Source organism: Mastigoproctus giganteus, chromosome 14 (assembly GCF_048544385.1).
Source record: "Mastigoproctus giganteus isolate SK-2022 chromosome 14, ASM4854438v1, whole genome shotgun sequence".
NCBI lineage: Eukaryota > Metazoa > Arthropoda > Arachnida > Uropygi > Thelyphonidae > Mastigoproctus > Mastigoproctus giganteus.
The window spans coordinates 60,929,819-60,950,417 of NC_143588.1; the positions used below are offsets into that span (position 1 = coordinate 60,929,819).

Sequence of the window (20,599 nt, forward strand, 5' to 3'; positions counted from 1 at the left end):
TTCCATTAGGTCCCAAAAAACTGAAATTGAGGATTGGGAAATGCAAAAGGCTGCCCTTGCAATTCTACACAAATTGACGGCGATAGATGAGTTGAAAGAGCAAAACCAAATTGTGTTCGATACGTGGAGTAACTTACCAGACATGTGTATAAATTTGAAAATATTTGCGTTTAGACTTCTCTCAGTTTTTGGTTTGGCATATTTCTGCGAGCAAATTTTTTCAAACATGAACTATAATAAAAATAAATCAAGAAACCGAGTCTCTCAACGTATTTAAAGATGAAAATTACTCCATACTTGCCTGATGTTGAGAGACTCGCTCAAGAAGTTCACCAGCAAAAGTCACATTAATTCGTACCTAATTGGATGTTTGTTACGTTTTTTCAGTATTAATAAATAATATTTCAAAAAATATATATTTTTAATAAAACACCTTCCCACTCTATTTCATTTCTTAACCCCCCCGACTTGAGCTGAGGTGCAGCTCTTCAGATTCTCTCTTTTTTAAAATTAGATCAAAAATGGCTCTTCACTCAAAAAAAAAGCTTGTCGTCCCCTGTACTAGAGTATACAAAGTAATAAAACAAATGAACAGTAGCCTTGAGGAAACATTCAAAATCAACACAATACCTTTAGAAGATTGGCTGAACTATTATAAAAACTTATGGACCACAGTTGATCCTCCTCTGTCTAAAACAACATCTAACAATAATATAATAGAAGCCTTCACTAACGAAGAGCTGGAAACAGTGCTCAAAAATCGTAAAAACCAAAAATGTCCAGGTGATGATGGAATTAACATAGAGCTCATTAAATACCCAGAAAAAAATTTTGAAATTAAACTTCTTGAACTGATGAATATGACCTTTGCGTGTCACCTGCCACCAGATAGCTGTAAAAATGCTCTTGTAGTGCCAATTTTTAAAAAAGGCAATATAAATGGTGGCAATAAATACAGAGGAATCAGTCTCCTAAACTCAGGGTATAAAGGATACTCAAACCTTTTAAAACTGAAACTTAGTAAGTATACTACAAAAAAAACCCTTGGAGGAGAACAAAATGGGTTCAGGAGGGGAAGATCATGTGCTGACGCTTACTTCACACTGAAGTTCCTGATAGAAAAAAAGAACAGTTTAATTTGGAAACCCATCTCTTATTTGTAGATTACAAAAAAGCCTTTGACAAGGTGAACTGAACAAAATTATTTGAAATCTTAAAATAGTATACCAAACCAGTTGATCAAGGCCATCCTCAATATCTGTAAAAATAATAAATTAAAATTAAGATTGAAATTAAAATTGAATTACAAACAACTGAATTGGAGACAATAAATACAGGCGTGTGACAGGTATGCAGACTGTCCCTGCTTCTATTTGACATGTATATAAATCATAATATAAGAAAATAGAGGAAAATCTCCAAGACAGGCATCGAAATTAGCCACAAAGCAAGAATGGACACTGCTTTTTGTTGATGACCAGGTTCTAATAGAAAAAAATGAGAACTCATTGCAGAAAGCCATCTTCTCATTAAACAAAATAGCAAAATCATTTAATATGGAAACTTCAACTTCAAAGACAAAAGTGATGGCATTTAAAGGAAGAGATCCAATAAGACATTGATTAGTATGTCAATGCAAGATCTGCATTGACAATAATATTATTGAAGTTAACACTTTTGAATACCTAGGATACCACCTGTCCTGTGAAAAAGAAAAAGATATTGAGCAAAAAAATAAATAATTATATAGGAATTACTAAAACTATAAATCACATTTTCAAATCCAATCTGGTGCATAAGAAGACATGGATACATAACACCCTTGCCAGACCTATCCTAACCTATGGCTCTGAGGCATGGACAATGAGAGAGGGGATAGGAAGTTTGTTTTGTTTGTTTTATTTGGTTTTTAGGAGCATTAGCAACTAAGGCCATATTGCTCCAGGAAATGCGGTAGTCATTCCTTGACTTTTCCGCATCCTCTGTATTTGGTGGTGACGGGCTCGAACCCCGGTCTAATCAAGAAGCGTGTGCTACGCACTGCTGCTCCTTCCCACCTGGCTATGGAGGCGCCTAGGGGATAGGAGGAGGTTGACTGGTGCAGAAATGCACTTCATGTGTATAACCACAGGCTATACCAGACTTGACATGAAAAGAAATCGAGACATCCTGTCAGAATTGCAGATAACTTCAGTACTGAATTTTATCCATTCATACAGAAACAGATGGATCCAGCATGTAGAGAGAATGGAGGACGGACGCTATCCGAAAGAGATTCTAAACTACAAACCCCGCAGAAGGAATGAGAGGCAGATCCCTGAAAAAATGGAGAGAAACTGTAACAGGCCACTAGGCCTAATACTGGACAGGAGGAAGAAGATTAACATATCATTATTATCGCTGTCATTATTATATGTTGCTAGATGTGAATAATTTTTTTTGCTTGTTTTTATGAATTATAATCTGAAAATATTTAGTGTTTTCATTTTTATAAATGTATTCAGACTACTCTCCCACCCGATTAGCCTGAATTACCAAAACTTTACTATGCTATGTTTTTATATGTACAGGGTGTGGCACTTTGAATGAAGTAGTGTTTAGAAGTTTTTCTTCCACACACACACTGCTTTGCTGCTCATTTAGATTTGTTACATTTATTCCTTCCACTTGGCACAAGATTGCTTGCTAATTAAAGCTATATGCCTGAAAATGGATAAAGCTATATGCCTGAAAATGGAACCAAATACTGTAGTTCTGAAACCAGTCACAACAGTGACATTGAGTTTTTAATGAATAATAGATTCACCTTCTGGGTCATGTTATTTAGTTAAAAACTATATTAGTTACCTTAGGTCGACATGTGGATAATGTAGTCATTTCTAAAGAGCCCAAGCTCTGTCACTGTCACAGGATGGATAACACTATTCCCTGGCATTATAGACAGAAATATGGAACTAGGAACGTTTTTTTTAAAAAAAAAAGGCTATTAAGTTTCAGATGGAAGAGACAGTCAAATGTCAGTCCTTATTTTGTGATTAAAGATGAGAATCCAAATAGGAAGTTAAGACTGTGCAGTACATAGTGGCAGAAGTATTAGACAGTAAAAAGAAACAGTATTGTGAGATATGCATTCTCCATAAAACCAGGATTGTAGAATTTTGAATTTCAACACATACTCACACAAAAATCATAAACCACACAAACAGTTAACATTTATAATGGCTCAAGAGTTTTTAAAATATTTTATCATGCTGTTTATATATTAACTCGTGCCAACTCAAAAATAAAGTTTGAAATCACATTTCTAGTAGTCAAGTTTTTTTCGATTTTAGAGCTGGATTGCATGGGGAACATGACAGTGAAAATAATACTAGACTGTAGAAGGTTAAGATAGTGTATTAGAAATGTTTACTAGCACAGTATGGTTTCAGACTTTAGCATGCCTAAAATCTTTGTCTCTGGATTTCTGTTTGGATTGTCTTTAGACACCCCTTAACTGAATATCATTGCTTCAAGGAAGATGCTGTTGCAGACTTTGCCCCATTCAAAAATGTTGAGTCAAAGATTTATTTATAATAATGGCTCTTATGTCTAGATTTGGTAAGAGCATTTCTAGAGTTTCTGAGCAAGAAATCTGAACTGAGTTTTTATTTTCACATAACATAGTTGAATATCTTCTTACAGTCAGCATTGCTGCGAGGAACTGATAAAATGCCAAGCAATATGTGGGCTGCAAAGTTTTGTAACTAGGTACCTCAGAGCATATTTCATTGGGGCTAATAATGCTCTGAGAGTTGAAATCAAAATGAATTTGGAGAAATTTTTGTGGTTATAAATGATTCCAGAAACAAATTAAAATTATGAAAGAAGAGTTTTAGATTGGATTTCAGGAAGTTTTCCTTTAGTCAGCAAGTTGTTAATACTAGAATAAGTTACCACCATGGGTAGTTGAGGCTGATAGATTGAAAAAATTCAAAGGTCAGAAGGATGAGGACCTACGTGAGAAGGAAACATGTAAGTATTTTATTTTATTTTTTGGCTGGTGCATTAAAAGCTTGGGACTGCTTTGCATCATATAGCTAATACTAAGACCAGATTAACTTAGAAGCTTGTGTGCTTCAGCACTTATTTTTGGATTCATGATTTGTTTGTGCAGTTAGTTAAGGTATCTTTGTGATTAATTGTGTAATATTGTTTTCAGGTAAGAGTGTTGGTTCCAAAGGAACAGCATAATGAAGCAGAGTTTGCTTTGAGTGCTGCAGCTGAACTTCTCTCCTTTTATCATCAGTTCTTTAACATTTCATATCCATTACCTAAACTAGGTAAGTAAAATTTATCACAGCAAACAACCATGTCTTTCACCGGGTCCACAGTTGTCAGACCATGATCCACATCAAGGCCATCAACAATTTTTCATAGGCTGCAAGTGATCTGAACCTATATAATAATTTTTACTTAAAGTAATTATTTTTGTCTTACATTTTATTTTGTGAGTTCCCTTAATTTGATATGTGACAGTTAAAATTCACCATATTTTTACTTAACATTTTCTTGGTGTTACTGATGCCATTAAACCTCTGAATTATACAATTTTATTTTATTATTTGTTTGTGTAGTTATTAAGGTATTTTTGTGAACCAGTTTAATAACTAAATGAATGACTATCAGAGTGAACAATATAACCCTTATTGTTACTTTGATATGCAGCCTAGGTATATGTATATATTAATTAGAGAATGTAGTATTTAACAAGCACAATATTAGTGAGTGGTGGTGGTGGGACATACCGTCTGTATGTTGATTTTTTGCAGGTTTGTGCAGGCCATACCTGTCTAGCACAGTCAGTCTGCCTACGGGTGCAGTTTACCATAGTTCACCACTGTACATGTGTGTCATACTAAGCATATATAACAAAAGTTAAGGGCCTTTTCTGCTAGAACATACTGCTGAAATGCTATTTCAGTAGTAAACTTCTAAAAATAATAATTTATATATTTCAAAAAAAAATTAATTATAAAATAAATTTCAGTAAACCCCCGCTATTCGTGGTATCTGTATTCGCGGTCGCTGATTTAATATAAAATGAAACCTAAAAAATGTGAATTTTAAAGCGCCACGAACATTTTCTGCCATAAAAAAACATGGGTGTGGCTAAAATTATCTTCACCGGTCAAAACAGCGCTCGGTGGGTGGGGAGAGAGGGGTCACAAAATCGCGAGCATGGATGTTTCTCGCTAATCCTTGTTCAATATGTGTTATGCTCTTGTCATGGAAGGTTTTGTCGTTTGCTTTTAATTTATATGCTTATAAATTGAATAAATTTATCAATTTATAAATTTATATGCTACAAAAGTGATAAATCTACCGTTTTGCGATGTAAAACAGACTTTTTCGAGTGTGTTAATGGAAGAAAGTGACTTTATTGTGGACAAATTCTTTCAAACCTGTACAAAAATATGGCTATGAATAACAAGGGAAATGTGAAAAGATCAAAGAAGGTGATGACATTAGCGAATAAAATCGAGTTATTAGATAAAATTTGTAATGGTGAAAGTGTCTCCTCAGTGGCAAAACATTATAAAATCAATGAGTCAACGATACGATCAATCAAGAAATCGGAAGAAAAAATCTGACGTAGTGTCCGTGAAAACGCGCTAATTGCTTCAAAAATTTGCTCTGTAACTCGTGATGTTAAATTAGAAAAAATGGGAAAAGCTTTAAATCTGTGGATAGAAGACCGAACTCAAAATAAAATTCCGTCAAGTTCACTTATCATTCGTGAAAAGGCAAAACTCCTTTATCAACACTTTAGCGAAACTGGTGATAGCACTGGCGGGATAAGTTTTTTTTTAGCTAGCAAAGGCGCTGGTTTGAAACATTTGTTTGAAATTTCTAATAAATATTACATTTAATATTAAATTGTTTCTTATTTTCATTTCGATGCCATATGCTTGCATTTCACTATGTACATAGTCATATTATGAACGCACATATAAAACATACACAGACAAAATTTTAGACTAGTTTTTCTTATATATTTCATACTTTGGAACGGAACCCCTTTATTACTATGGGGACCATAACTCAGTATTCGCGTTTTCGGTATTCGCGGCATTTCTCAGGAACATAACCCCCGCGAATAGCGGGGGTTTACTATATTTATTATTAGTAATGCATGAATAATGTAGACAGTCAGCCTCCTATGTCCACTTCTGTGTGCGATAGAGAAAAACCTTGCAGTGGTGTCATAATAAAATAACTTCCATGCACAAATTATTCTCATATTCACAACTTGTACCTAGCTTGTTCAACAAGCAGCTTTTGATTGGTAAGCTTCTTTGACATAGTTGCAACATCATGTGCAGGGATCAGCCATGTATAAAAATAAATGAAGAGTTACAAGCCCAGTCTACACAGATGGTACAGAAGGCAAAGATGGCTTTGATGTTAGTTCACTTGTTCACTATTGTGCATCATGTTAGGTTCAGTTGAAATAAAAATAGCCGTTGAGTTTTATCTTTCATATAACTTTGAATGCACTAGTGGATTTATTTAAAGAAAGCTGTACATTTCAGTTATTTAAAATTTTAAATTTATCATAAATCTCAGGGTAACTTTGTTACAAATTTTTAAGTTCAAAAATGAAAAGGATAACCAGTTATCTTAGTTCTGTACAGAATAAAGTCAAACTAGACAAACACTGATTTCCAATGCATCTAGTAAAGATGTAAGTCTAATTCTTATATTAATAAGAATGTCATAATTAATAATTGTCATTACAATCACAACAGTCTAGTGTGAATCAGTCAGATACTAGTGATGAGGTTATACTCTTTGATTATCCAGATTGCTAGAATCTGGAACAGAAAAATAAGTTTTGCATGGAAAATAAAAGACTAATTATACAGAACAAGAATTTGGGCTGTTCAGTGCATATAAATATTTGAATGTTGGGAGTTGAAAAAGATACTGTAATGAGAATTTGAAAAGAATGGATAAATTTACAAGTTGCTCCTAGTGAAGTGAAAACAATTAACTTTTTTAACATATCATACAAGTTTCTAGCGACGACCAACTAACTGGTTAAGGCCTGTTTTCCAGTTAACTTCTTTAAGAAAAAATATTCAAACATGAAGAAAGGGCATCTCACAAAGCTGTATTAAAAAAAAGAACTAAAAAAAAGAAGAAAAACAGATCTTAAGGAACTGTTTGAACCATTTAAGTAACTCAAAAAAATCAGTCATTTTATGATTTCCAAACAGAGATTAATTTGCAGAGACTAAATATAATTGGAATGGGCCACATATTTCATTCTACTAATGCATGCATAAATATAATAATTAAAGCGCATTAATGAAGAAATGAAGACAATAATAATCTAACATATTGATGAAAGAACCACACTAAGTCAGGCTTCAATTTTAATTATGTGTTTTTCCTCCAACAAATGAAAATACTGAAGTAAAAAAAATTCCTGTAAATCTGTTTATCAACTTAATTGAACTTAGTGCCATCATTGCAGAAGCCATTTTCAATTCCTTGCTTAGTTATCTCCATTTAGTATGATTTACACAAGACTAAGAAAAAATTTAGTTGCTTGTGATGGTGCAGCTGTAATGCTTGATGAACAAAGTGGTGTCAGTGCCTTCCTAAAAAATACATTTCTATCTGTCTTGGTTTAACTAATTGTCAGTTAGAACTTTCTATTATAAATACAGTTAAATTTGTTGTAGGATTTTAGTATAAACATTTGCCATATAGTGCAACGAAGCCACAGGCTTTTGCTACCCTGGACAAAAAAAAAAAAGAAAAGTAGATAAGAAAATACAAATTATGTGTTTTCCTCTTAACTTATGTAACTATCCGGTTGACCTTTGAATTTCTTCACTGTCAACCTCAACAACATGCAGGGGCAACTTGTTCCAGTAATCAGCAACTCACTGGCTAACAGTCTAGTACAGGGGTCCCCGACCTTTTTCATCGGAGGGCCACATAGAAAATTCATAACAAATGGCAGGCAGGAGTAGGTGCAATTTTGATGACTAAAAACACTGTAAACCAAAAACGCAATTTTAGCAACTTCACCAGGTCAAACAGGGTGTACAAGATAGATAAACTATAAAAAATTATAAACACAGGATATTTATTGTAAATAAAGCCGTAGTCATATAAAAAATTATAAGCATTGGATTTTTGTCATAAAAAAAAAGCTATAGTCATCAAAAATTACAATTTTTATTATTATAATCACATTTGATATTAAAGAAATAGCAAATCAATGAGATGTTTGTAGTTGTTTTGATTTAACAACAATTGAAACAATAGGTTTAATAGTCATCATCATCAACCATTTTCAATCCACTGCAAGATGAATGCCTCTCCGGCAACTTTCCAGTTCCTTCTGTTTTGAGCACTGGCCATCCATTTACTACCCACAAACTCATGAATTTCATCTACCCATCTCCGCCTTTGTCTTCCAGGTTTTCTTCTAGCTCCTCTTGGGTACCATTCTGTTATTTTCTTAGTCCATCTGTCATCATGTCTTCGAGCTATGTGTCCTGCCCAAGACCATTTAGTTCTTTAGTTTTGATAAGAATGTCCTTTACTTGAGTTTGCTGCCTAATCCATGTGTTTCTCTTCTTATCTAACAGTGTGATTCCCAATATAATTCTTTCCATTCTTCGCTGTGTAGTTCTCAGCTTCTCTTCCATTCTTTTGGTGAGTGCCCAAGTTTCACTTCCATAAGTCATGGTGGGGAGTATACATTGGTTCATTATATAGTATGAATCAGAGCTGTAATACTCAATATGTTCTACGTTGATAATAATATTAGTAAATTAATAAGAGGAGTTTACCTCAGTATAGTACGTAGAACACTTCCGTATGATACCCTCCAGAAATTAAAACGGAAAAAACGAAAAAATCGACAACTTACCGGTACATTAAAGTAAAATATAAATAATTAAATAATCAATTTAAAACAATTCAAAATCAATTTAAAACAATTAAAATTAAAATTAACGCAATTAAAAGAATCTAACGAAAATATTCAAAACGATTTTCCTTCCTGAAGCTGACAATGCTTTTCGACCGACTGTCGTGATCACAGGAATGAAAATTACCGAATCAGGCTAAACCTGCAACTTAAATAGTGATTATATGTCTTCGCGCATGCGCGTAAAGGTCCACGCATCGGAGATCAAATATGGCCGCCGAACATTAACAGAATTCTCGTGTAATTTAATTTCAACGGTTTCTGCAATTAATAGTCGCATATAATTACGTTGAACGTTAAGTATTTTGGCCTCGTTAAATAAAAAAGTATGTTTTTCGTTAATGGCATGAAAGGCTAATTCTGACGCTGCTGAACGAGAAGCACGAACTGAGGCTTCGTGTTGATTTACACGAATATTAAGAGAAAACCGCGTCGAACCTTGGTAAGACGAGTCGCAATCACCGCAAGAAATGTTGTATACCAGATCATTAATTTGTGTTGCGAACACGGAAAGAACCGAGCGATTGTTCAGTATAGTGTGTAACGTCCGTATAGGCCTAGCTATAATTTTAAATTCGGAATCTTTAAAGAATCTGTTAAGCTGTTTGTGCCACTGTTCAACATATGGGACAGAAATAAAGTATTTTTTGATATTACTATTGTTGATTGGTGTAGTATTTTGTATCCTATCCTTAGCTTGTACCCTAATTCGATTTATTGTGTTAATGGGATAACCCCTGTTTAAGAATCTGCTAGTTAATATTTGTATTTCTGAGTCCAAAGCAGAATCCGTCGTTGAATATTTATAGGCATTTAGAAATTGATTAAAGATAATCGATCTTTTGTAGGTGAACGGGTGATAGCTATTATAATGGAGAAGCATACCGGTGTTTGTGGGTTTTCGATTTTTAGTTTGTGGGTTTTCGTTTTTAATGTTCGGCGGCCATATTTGATCTCCGATGCGTGGACCTTTACGCGCATGCGCGAAGACATATAATCACTATTTAAGTTGCAGGTTTAACCTGATTCGGTAATTTTCATTCCTGTGATCACGACAGTCGGTCGAAAAGCATTATCAGCTTCAGGAAGGAAAATTGTTTTGAATATTTTCGTTAGATTCTTTTAATTGCGTTAATTTGAATTTTAATTGTTTTAAATTGATTTTGAATTGTGTTAAATTGATTATTTAATTATTTATATTTTACTTTAATGTACCGGTAAGTTGTCGATTTTTTCGTTTTTTCCATTTTAATTTCTGGAGGGTATCATACGGAAGTGTTCTACGTACTATATTGAGGTAAACTCCTCTTATTAATTTACTAATATTGGTTCATTATTTACGTTTCAGACAAACTGGGATATTGCTCTTCAGTATGTGACTATATTTCCTGAATGCTATCCATCCAAAATTTATTCTTCTCTTGACTTCCAACCATTTATCATTATTACAGCTAATAACTTGTCCGAGATAAGTATATGACGCCACCTTTTCAATTACTGCTCCTTCAATCATTATTTCCCTTTCTGTGGCATACTTGTTCATCATTACTTTTGTTTTAGCCATATTCATGTTTAGTCCAAAATTCTTACTAACTCTGCATAACTCATTAAGATTTTCCTCTAATTCTTTGGGATCGTGGCTTATGACCACAATGTCATCTGCAAATCGTAAATGGTTTAGGTACTCTCCGTTCACATTGACTCCTTTCTGCGACCAGTCTAATCTTCTGAAAGCTTCCTCAAGGTCAGCAGTAAACAGCTTCAGAGATATTGTGTCTCCCTTTCGAACTCCTTTCTCGATTTTAAATTTCCTACTGTCTTTGTCTAGTCTAATAAAGGAGGTAGCATTCTCATATATTTTTTTCAAAATCATAATATATGGGGTATCTATGCCTTGTCTTTCCAGTGCCCGAAACATTGCCTTATGCTGTATGGAGTCAAATGCCTTTTCATAATCCACAAATGCCAGGCATAATGGTGTTTTATATTCATTTGCTTTCTCCATTAGCTGTGATATTACGTGAAGGTGATCCATAGTTGAGAATCTTGTCCTGAAGCCAGTTTGCTCTTTCGGTTGATTCTCATCAAGTATTCTTTCTAATCTGCTAGTAATGACCCTTGTGAACAACTTGTAGATGTGGGATAACAAGCTAATTGGTCTATAATTTCCAATTTCTGATTTATCTCCTTTCTTATGCAGCAAAACTGATTGCATTATTCCACTGCTTAGGCGTCACACCTTTTCTAATGCACTTTGTGAAGAGCCTCGCCAATTTTTGTGTTGTCTGTTCCTCCCAATTTTAACAACTCTACAGTAACTTCATCTTCCCTTGGGGCTTTCTGATTCTTCATTTTCTTCAATGCATGTTCTATCTCATCAGAAAGAATATCGGGTATGTCATATGTGTTGCTAATTTGAAATCCATCTTCCCCACTGCTGGTATCATTCCCTTGCTCCTTGTATAATTCTTTATAGTAGTCTTGTGCTATTTGAATTATGCCTTCTCTGCTGTTTATAAGTACACCATCGCTATTCTTCAGTTTCAGTCAGTATCATTTGTCTTTCTGTATTACTGCTCATGGCTGCTGATTTAAATCCTTTGTTTTCCCTTAATGCTTGTTCTATTTTTCCTGTGTTAAATCTTCTTATGTCCTCTGAGTCTCTTTCTAATGGCTTTGCATAACTCGGTATACTCAATTTTGTCCTTGTCAGTGTTTATCTTGCTCTTCATTTTTTGCCTTCGGTTCATCATAACAAATGTTTCTTGACTAATTTTTCCTTTTTTGGATTTCTTTTTCCCTATAGGTTTCTTGGGCTTTATCACTTTCAGAAAGTTGTAATATTCCTCATCGATATCTTGATCCTGAGCAGTCGGCAGTAGCTCAAACTTGTTCTTTAGTTCCAGTACATACTGCTTTTTCTCCTCTTCTGTTATCTCAAAGACCTTTGTATTATTTATTCGAGTCTGTTTTTTCCTTTCCTACATCTATATCAAGTGTACATCTTACCATTCTGTGATCACTTCCAACATTTACCTTATTCAGGAGGGTAACATCATTCACAATATATCTTCTGTTAGTGAGGACGAAGTGAATTTCATTAGTTGTTAATCCATTTGGACTCTTCCATGTCCACTTTCTGTTCACCCTTTTCTTGAAAAAAGTGTTCATTACTGACAATCCTTGAGATTCTGCAAATTCCACAAGTCTTTCACCTCTTTTATTTCTTTCACCAATTCCAAAATTTCCTATAGTTCCCCTATCTGCGCTGTTTTGTCTTTTTCCAACCTGAGCATTGAAGTCCCCCATAATAATTGTGTAGTGGGTTTTCTGCTCGTCTAGAAGACTCAATTTTGGTGTACATTTCTAACCTCTTCATCATCATGGCTCGATGCTGGTGCATAAATCATTATAACCTTTAGTTTGTACCTCTTAGAAATCCTGAGTATTAGTCTTTGACACCCTTGGTGATGTACTTTTGAATACCAAAATGTTGTTTTTTAAATCTTTATGGACCAGAAACCCAACTCCACCTTCACTCCTTTCACTGTTTCCATTGGTGTACAGCAGATTTCTACTTGATAAACTTATAAGTGATTCATTTCTTCTTGTTTCAGCCAAACCGATGTTCCAATTCACATTTTCTAATTCCTTTTCCAACTGTAATATCCTGTCTTCACTGATGAGTGATCTTACGTTGTACCAGGCTAAGTTCAGTTTCCCTGCATGGCAGCCTGGTCGTACCCTGAGATTCTTAGCACCCTCTGCTTCCACTCTGATCCTCTCGCTGCTGTAAGAGGGAGAGTGAAAGCCTCTGGGGACTGAGGGCCATTTGTTTTGTTGTGCTGTCATTTGCTGGAGGGTTTGGTCTTTTCCTCTTCACGCTGACCAGACATCTTGAAGAGAACTTACCATCAAGAAGATGTGCATGAGTGGATTTTAGGGAGGCAGGCCAACCGGTCTTCTCCTAAATCTTCTGTAATAGAAAGATATTGGATCCATCAGTGTTTTAGACTGAGTGTCTGATAACACACAGGATACCTGTTCCCTCTCTAAGCCCCCGGTTTAATAGTAGAAATTCCCAATCTTAAAAAGTCTTGGAAATGTTCATCTGTCATTCTTGATCGATGTTTGGATTTTATATATTTCATTTTTGAATATGTTTGTTCACATAGGTGAGTGCTACAAAAAATAGAAATTATTCTTCTTGCTAACTTTTTTTAATTCTGGAAATTCATTTTCTGTCAAAGTTTTATAAAAGTTAATGTTTCATTTTTCAATAATGTTTTCAAGTTATCGTTACTTTGAAGATCTGTGATTTCTAATTGTAGATCTATATCTATTTGTAAAACATTTACATCAAATGGATTCTGAAATAATGTAAATAATTTTCTGTTGTTTTCAAAATCAACAAATGCTTCCATCAATAATTCAAGATTTCGGACAAAATTGTCGGTAGAAAAATCACAGTTGAGCATATTATTATATAAACTTTCACAACACAAAAAAATGGAAAAAATTTTGTTCAATTTGATTTTTAAATAATTCTAATTTTGTCTGAAATGTTTTAATATTGTAGTGCGAGTCATTTACAAGTTGATTGTGACCTTGGAGTTTTTTATTCAGTGTATTCAAATGTTCACAAATATCTGTTAAAAATGCAAGTTTTCATAAACATTTAGAGTCTATTAGTTCTGAGAAGTGCTTTTTTTTGTAAAAAAATAGGTGCCAGTACTGATTCATTGCTATCAGGAAAAATTGGAAATTAAAAGGATATGAAAAGTACTTGAAATTTTTTTACCTGATATTGCTACTTTAGTAGTAATGTTTTTAGAATAAGAACAATAAATTAAGTATATTTTATTATTATTATTATTATTATTAGCTATATGGTGCAAGGAAGCCTGAGGCTTATGCTGCACCAGCCAAAAAAAAAAAAAATTCCCGAGTTACCCTGAGAGAGAGAGAGAGAGAGAGAGAGAGAGAGAGAGAGAGAGAGAGAGAGGTAGAAAGGAATCACCAAGAAAGAGAAGAATGATGATTTCCGGCTCAGGACCCTGGGTGTGCCAAGCCCATACTCACCAGATGTGAGCCCCCGGAGTTAATATTAACAAAGGTATAAATTTATTATTCAAGTATATAAAAAAATAATCAAAATGTGAGTAAAATAAGTAAAAAATGATAACAAGTAAAAAATGGTAACATAAGTAAAAAATGATAACTAGTAAAAAATGATAACATAAGTAAAAATAATTTCATAATAAAGTTTTTGTAGAATATTACAAATTTTTATTAAGTTCTCATCCAACACCCTATGCCAGGTGTCGGCAACCTTTTTTGAGTGAAGAGCCATTTTTGATCAAATTTAAAGAAGAAAAAAAAGAGAATCCGAAGACCCGCACCTCAGCTCAAGCTGGAAGGGGGGGGCAGTTTTTTTAAGAAATGGAATTTTGAAATATTATTTATTAATACTGAAAAAAAAACGTCACAAACGTCCAATTAGGTACAAATTAATGTGACTTTTGCTGATGAACTTCTTGAGCGAGTCTCTCAACATCACGCAAGTTTGTTGTAATTAAACATGCTCGCATTGTTCAGACGACAGTTTCTTGATTTATTTTTAATATAGTTCATGTTCAAAAATATTTGCTCACAGAAATACGTTGAACAAAAAACTGAGTGAAGTCCAAATGCAAATATTTTCAAATTTATACACGTGTCCGGTAAGCTACTCCACGTATTGAACACAATTTGGTCTGCATTTTAAACTCATCTATCGCCATCCATTTGTGTAGAATTGCAAGGGCAGCCTTTTGCCTCTCTATATCGTCAATTTCAGTTTTAAGGCATTTTTATGCCCTCTAACTCCATTTCAAATTGTGCTTCATGTGAGCTGTAAAGTCAAAGAACCGCAGTTACATGTTAAAAGAGCTGCATGTGGCTCGTGAGCCGCAGGTTGCTGACTCCCTGTCCTATGCCGACTTCTTTTCTTCCTCTTTGTGTGTCGGTTGCTGAATGACGTTTCCGAAGCAACCAATGAATCAACATATTTTGCTGGATCGAAGTGGGTCAGCGGCGGGCCTACAATTTTAAGAAACAGTAGTGAAGAAACTGTTTTTGTCATCAACGAAGTGCTGGTTGGGCTGGCAAGATTTATTTGTGAAAATCCTCGTTCACATTCACTCGATGAAATTTTTATCGTACTCAGAGCGTTCATCAAATTCTTCAATTCTTCCGAAACCTTCTTATCAATTAGGTATCTACGAATTGCATCTCTTTCATTTAACTATAATCTAATTGACAATTTTCTAACTTTGCTTTCACCGAATGCCAACAATTCATGTTTAGAAATACCTTCATTGTCATTTTCCATCCCTCGTCGTCTGTATTGTCACTAGTTCTTAAATTTGAATTTATTCTTTTCTTTTCTTTTCTTTTTTTTTTTTTTTTTGAAAATGTCCAAAATGACGGTGTTATTCGGATATTCAAGTACTGTGACCATGTAAACAGAGTTAGGGAAAATTTACGGAAAATGTGAATAATACACTTCTGCAAAACAACAGATGAGTATTTGTCGCAGTAAAAGAAAATCACTTTTCTAATCCTGGAACGGGGCGCTTACAGTTGATTCATAGCAGTGTCCAACCTATGGCCCGCGAGGGTTGTATTTTATTAAGTACAAAAATTTTATTAAGTACAATTCACAATTACTTTTACTGAACAAAACATTTAATTAGAAAAAACATTTTCTAATTAAATGTTTTGTTCAGTAAATGTAATTGTGAATTGTACTTAATAAAATTTTTGAATATTTTCAATTTTACTTTTACATGCAACAAGATATCGAAAATGTAACACACTAAAGAAATCTAACTTTGCAATTTTTTTAATATGGCCCCTGTATGGGAAAAGGTTGGACACCACTGCAGTAGAAGGTGCGCCAGAGCCCATTGGGAATACACCTTGATCTGCTCACTCTTGACTAGCGTGGCTCCTCCGTATGTGAGACAGGTGGTCAGATAGGTTTTACCAGGTACAACTAAGTTGTAGAATGCTTTAGCTCTCTTAATTCACACAGCAGCACTAATTGCCTAAATTTCCTGCAGGCTAGAAATGCGAACAGTGTGTACCGAGTTAATTTTCTCCTAATCTGTTTGCTATATGAAAATTTTCTTTGCTCAATGGAAACTATTTTAAATATAACTTCCAAGAGGAATTCAAAATAATTCGCCATAAAAGGACTTCGTTAAACAGAGGTCCAACTGAGTAATTTAGAATTATAAAAATGGTTATACAGTTTTACATAGAAATATCTTAACAATAGACAGTAAAAATGCAAATTTAGTTAAATAATTTTAAACTTATTTGAATAGTAGGTAAACATGTGAAAAAAAATTTGCGGAATACAGTCAGTCCTTGTATAATACGTGTTTACATTACACGAATTTGATCATACACGATTTATAAATAGGGGAACGATATCTTATATAACACGAACCGAATTCGCTTATGCACGATTCGCCTTTGTGTTTACAAGAAATGGCAGTCGAACGTGGAATCACCCCAACTGAACGCAACACGATAGGAATGAAGAGAAGATTCTGAAAATGTATTCATGTGTTTTATATCAGTGAAGGGGAAACACACTTCACCATAATAACGTAAAAACCAACACAATTCCAGCTATCGGTATAATCGCAAATGCAATTAGATCGAGTTTACTAACAGTTTATAACAGATTCCACTAGCAGAAACGCAACTGGAAATTGTATTTATTGTTTTATGGTAGTAACCCTTAGAAATGTGCTTTAGTAAAATGTGAGGTGTTAATAGTGTATCTCTGCCTTTACGGTGTTGTTTATTCAGTTGCTACACGTGCGCAGCTTTGTTTATGTGTATCAAGCGTGCCTCTTCATTTTGTAATTGTGCTTTATTCCCTAAAAATGAGTAAAATACTTAAAAGGTGTGAAAAGAAAGCATCCTGGTGAAGACACTGCAGATTCAGAGAGGAAAAAAAAAAAAAAAAAAGCAATATCCATAAACAGAGGCGGACTGGGTCAAAAATTCTTACCCGGGAAAATTTATAGTGGCCTAATACTACGGTTTATGGCCAAAATCACACCGGCCTCCGACCCACTGGGGTTTCTCCGGTAAGGCTTATGGCCAGTACGCCACTGTCGATAGCGAAAAAATATGAAACTGTGAAACGCTTTGAGCGAAATGAAAGACCATGTGATATCGCACGTGCTACAGACTTAAATGAGGCAACGCCGAGAATTACAAAGAATGCAGAGAAAATAAAAACAACTTTCACAGCAGGAAACTCAAAGTGTAATTAAAATCCATTAGATTAAGACACAAAGAATTGGAAGAGATGCAACAGTTGTCAACTGTTTGGATAGAAAATCAAACAAAAAACAAGTTTGCTTACGATAGAAGCAAAAGCATTAGCAATATTTTATTACGATTATTTATTGTATTTGGCAATGTTTCGGTTACAAATCTGTGTTCAATCTTGGGTGGTCGGCACCTAACCCTATTTTTCCCATTGGGCCTGTTGTTTATATTTCACGATTTTGCATTGCACAAGGGTTTCTAGGAACACAACTATCGTGCTATACGAAGACTGACCGTTTTACAAATTTCGAAGTGCACTGCATTCAAATGTCACACGTAACTGTTGATAAAAGTACCGGTACGCCGTACCATTCCAAAAAAGCACTGGTTCTGGGACTGGTTTTAATTTTTCGTTCATGAATATGTCTATTTTGGTTCTAAGTTGAAAAAATCTTTTTAACACATTACCGCAACTCGGGCGCCTCCTTGGGCAAGAGCAGCAGTGCGTAGCACACACTTCTTGATTAGACTGGGGTTCAAGCCCGTGACTACCAAATACGGAGGATGCGGAAAGGTCAGGGTATGACCACTGCACATCCCCGGAGCAATATGGCTTTAGTTGCTAATGCTCCTAAAAAAAAAAACCCAAATAATAACAATAACAACTGCGACTCAACCATTGTACCTCCATATGATACAACAAATCGTCATATTTGCTTTCGATTTCCTCCAAGAAAATTTTAAACTGACAATGGTTCAGGCCATTTTTGCATATAAAATCCACAATACTAATTATAGTCAACATGATTGAGTTCGAAGACAAAAATTTACCGACAATGATTGCTGGTGGATTTTATATGCAAAAATGGCCTGAACCATCATCAGTTTAAAATTTTCTTGGAGGAAATCGAAAGCGAATGTGACGATTGTGAGTTTGTGATGAATATCACAATCTCACCATCAGTAAAAGCCTTCCCTTCTTCAGCAATGATTTGAGATGCTCGCAAACTAGCGCTAATTAAATTTAAATTCTGATTAGTGAAACACACAAAACTCATATTAGTAGTGACAACATGTCATCTGTTGTTGTTGTTGTTGCCTCTTGAAATCAAAGCTCAGCTCTTGTAATTTCTTGTTTCGCAACTCTCCTTGAAGTTTATCGTAAGTTGGGGCATGTTTTGTCATATAATGCCATTTCAAATTATATTCTTTCAACTCAAACTGCTTCCTTACATATAAGGCAGGTACATTGGTTATTATTATTAGCTATATGGTGCAATGAAACCTGAGGCTTATGCTGCACCAGCCAAAAAAAGAAAATTCCCAAGTTACCCTGAGAGAGAGAGAGAAAGAAAGAAAGAAAGTAGAAGGGAATCACCAAGAAAGAGAAGAATAATGATATCCAGCTCAGGACCCTAGCTGTGCCAAACCCATACTCACCAGATGTGATCTCCCAGGGTTATTGTCACTTATAAAAAAAAATAATTAATCGACCAAAGTTCATTGAAGATGTGACATTTGGAATCAATTTTTATTTTCCTTTACATCTTGGTTCGCTAAAATTAAAATTAAAAATTCAAAGTTAAATAAAAATAATATGCATTTATATAAATAGCAGTAATAAATTGTTGCAATTTATTAGTGCAACTCACTTTCCAATTTCCACAGTGTTTCAGAAGCTTATTTTTACCAAAAAAAAAAAAAGCTGTAGTTAATTGATTTTTCCTATTAATGTATAAACTTGTAATATAATTATAAATATTATCTGTAAGTATTCTATAATAATTAATAAAAGGAAATTCATATTAGTAGTGGCAAATGATTCAAGAAAGCAAGCTTATACAGCATCAACTAAAAAAAAAAAATATTCCATTTCACCTATCCATTCCCTCCAGTAGTTTGTCTAGCTCTTCCTTGAATTTATTTAAGTTGTCCATTTCCACAATTCCCTGTGGGGTAGACCCCCTCCCTCTTGATGGGAGTATTTATACCTTCCAATCTCCACAGTATTTCAGAAGCTTATTTTTACCAAAAAAAAAAAAGCTGTGATAAAAGTTAATTGATTTTTCCTATTGATGTATAAACTTACAATATAATTACAAAATATTAACTGTAAGTATTCTATAATAATTAATAAAAGGAAATTCATATTAGTAGTGACAAATGATGCAAGCTTATACAGCATAACCAAAAAAAAAAAAAAAAAAATCATTTCACCTGTCCATTCCCTCCAGTAGTTTATCTAGCTCTTCCTTGAATTTAAATTGCCCATTTCCACAACAATAGATGGAAGTTTCTAATTATTTGGAAGAGGGGATCTACGTGATTGTTCATTATTATGCTAATACTACTCTATTATATCATGTGGTAGATTAAGTAACGATACATGGTTTGACCAACTAATGGTTCTTCTTCTTCAGGTTCCGGTGTAGTTTGAACATTGGAGACCAACGTTTTCTAGCCAACTATGTTTCTTGCTTTGTGAAATATTTCTGTGTCGTAAGATCCCCTGTCCATTTTTTTGATGTTATCGAGCCATTTTGCTTCTTTGTCTTCCTTTTGCTCTTTTGCCTTTAATCTTCCCTTGCAGGATTAGTCTCTGCAGGTCATATTCTGGGTCTCTTATAATATGCCTGAGGTAGGCAGTCTTTTTCTTTGCAATTGTAGTTAGTAGTGTTCTTGTGGTCCTTGCCCTCTTAAGGACCTGCTCATTGGTGACCTGATCTGTCCATGGAATTTTGAGAATTCTTCTGAGCGTCTACATCTCGAAGGCTTGCAGTTTCCTGATTTCTGCCTTCTGCATGATCCAGATGTCACATCCATATAAGAGAGTGCTCCATGTGTAGCATTTGACCATTTGATATCTTTTCTGGAAATCCAGTTTTGTGTCACAGAGAAAGTTCTTAAGGTTCTTAAATACCTCTTTGGCCATACGAATTCTGCTTCTAATTTCTGTGCCTTGGTCATTATTATTTGCAAAGATCTTCCCTATATATTTAAGCTACTCACTTGTTTGATGGGGGAGTTACCACAGCATATTTTGATTATAGGCAAGGTGTTTTTGCTTATGACCATTGGCCTTTTTGGCATTAATTGTTAAGTCTATTTGTTCGCTGGCTGTTACCACTCTATTGAGGTGTGTTTGTAGTTTTTCCTCTGATGTTGCAATGAGGGCAGTATCATCTGCATATTTCAGGTTACTAATAACAGAACCATTAACAGTAATTTACTAATAACAGAACCGTTAACAGTAATTCCTTCTTTAGA

The 20,599-nt window shown here is 34.4% G+C and overlaps 1 protein-coding gene across 1 annotated transcript in view; it reads left to right on the forward strand.

The window, feature by feature from the left end:
- The window catches only part of LOC150075161 (glutamyl aminopeptidase-like), a 262,165-nt gene that overhangs the window by 61,922 nt on the left and 179,644 nt on the right, over positions 1 to 20,599 (forward strand). The window contains exon 4 of the mRNA XM_090388277.1: positions 4,202 to 4,322. Coding sequence (XP_090244403.1) covers positions 4,202 to 4,322 — 121 coding nt within the window. The remainder of the gene's footprint in view (positions 1 to 4,201; positions 4,323 to 20,599) is intronic.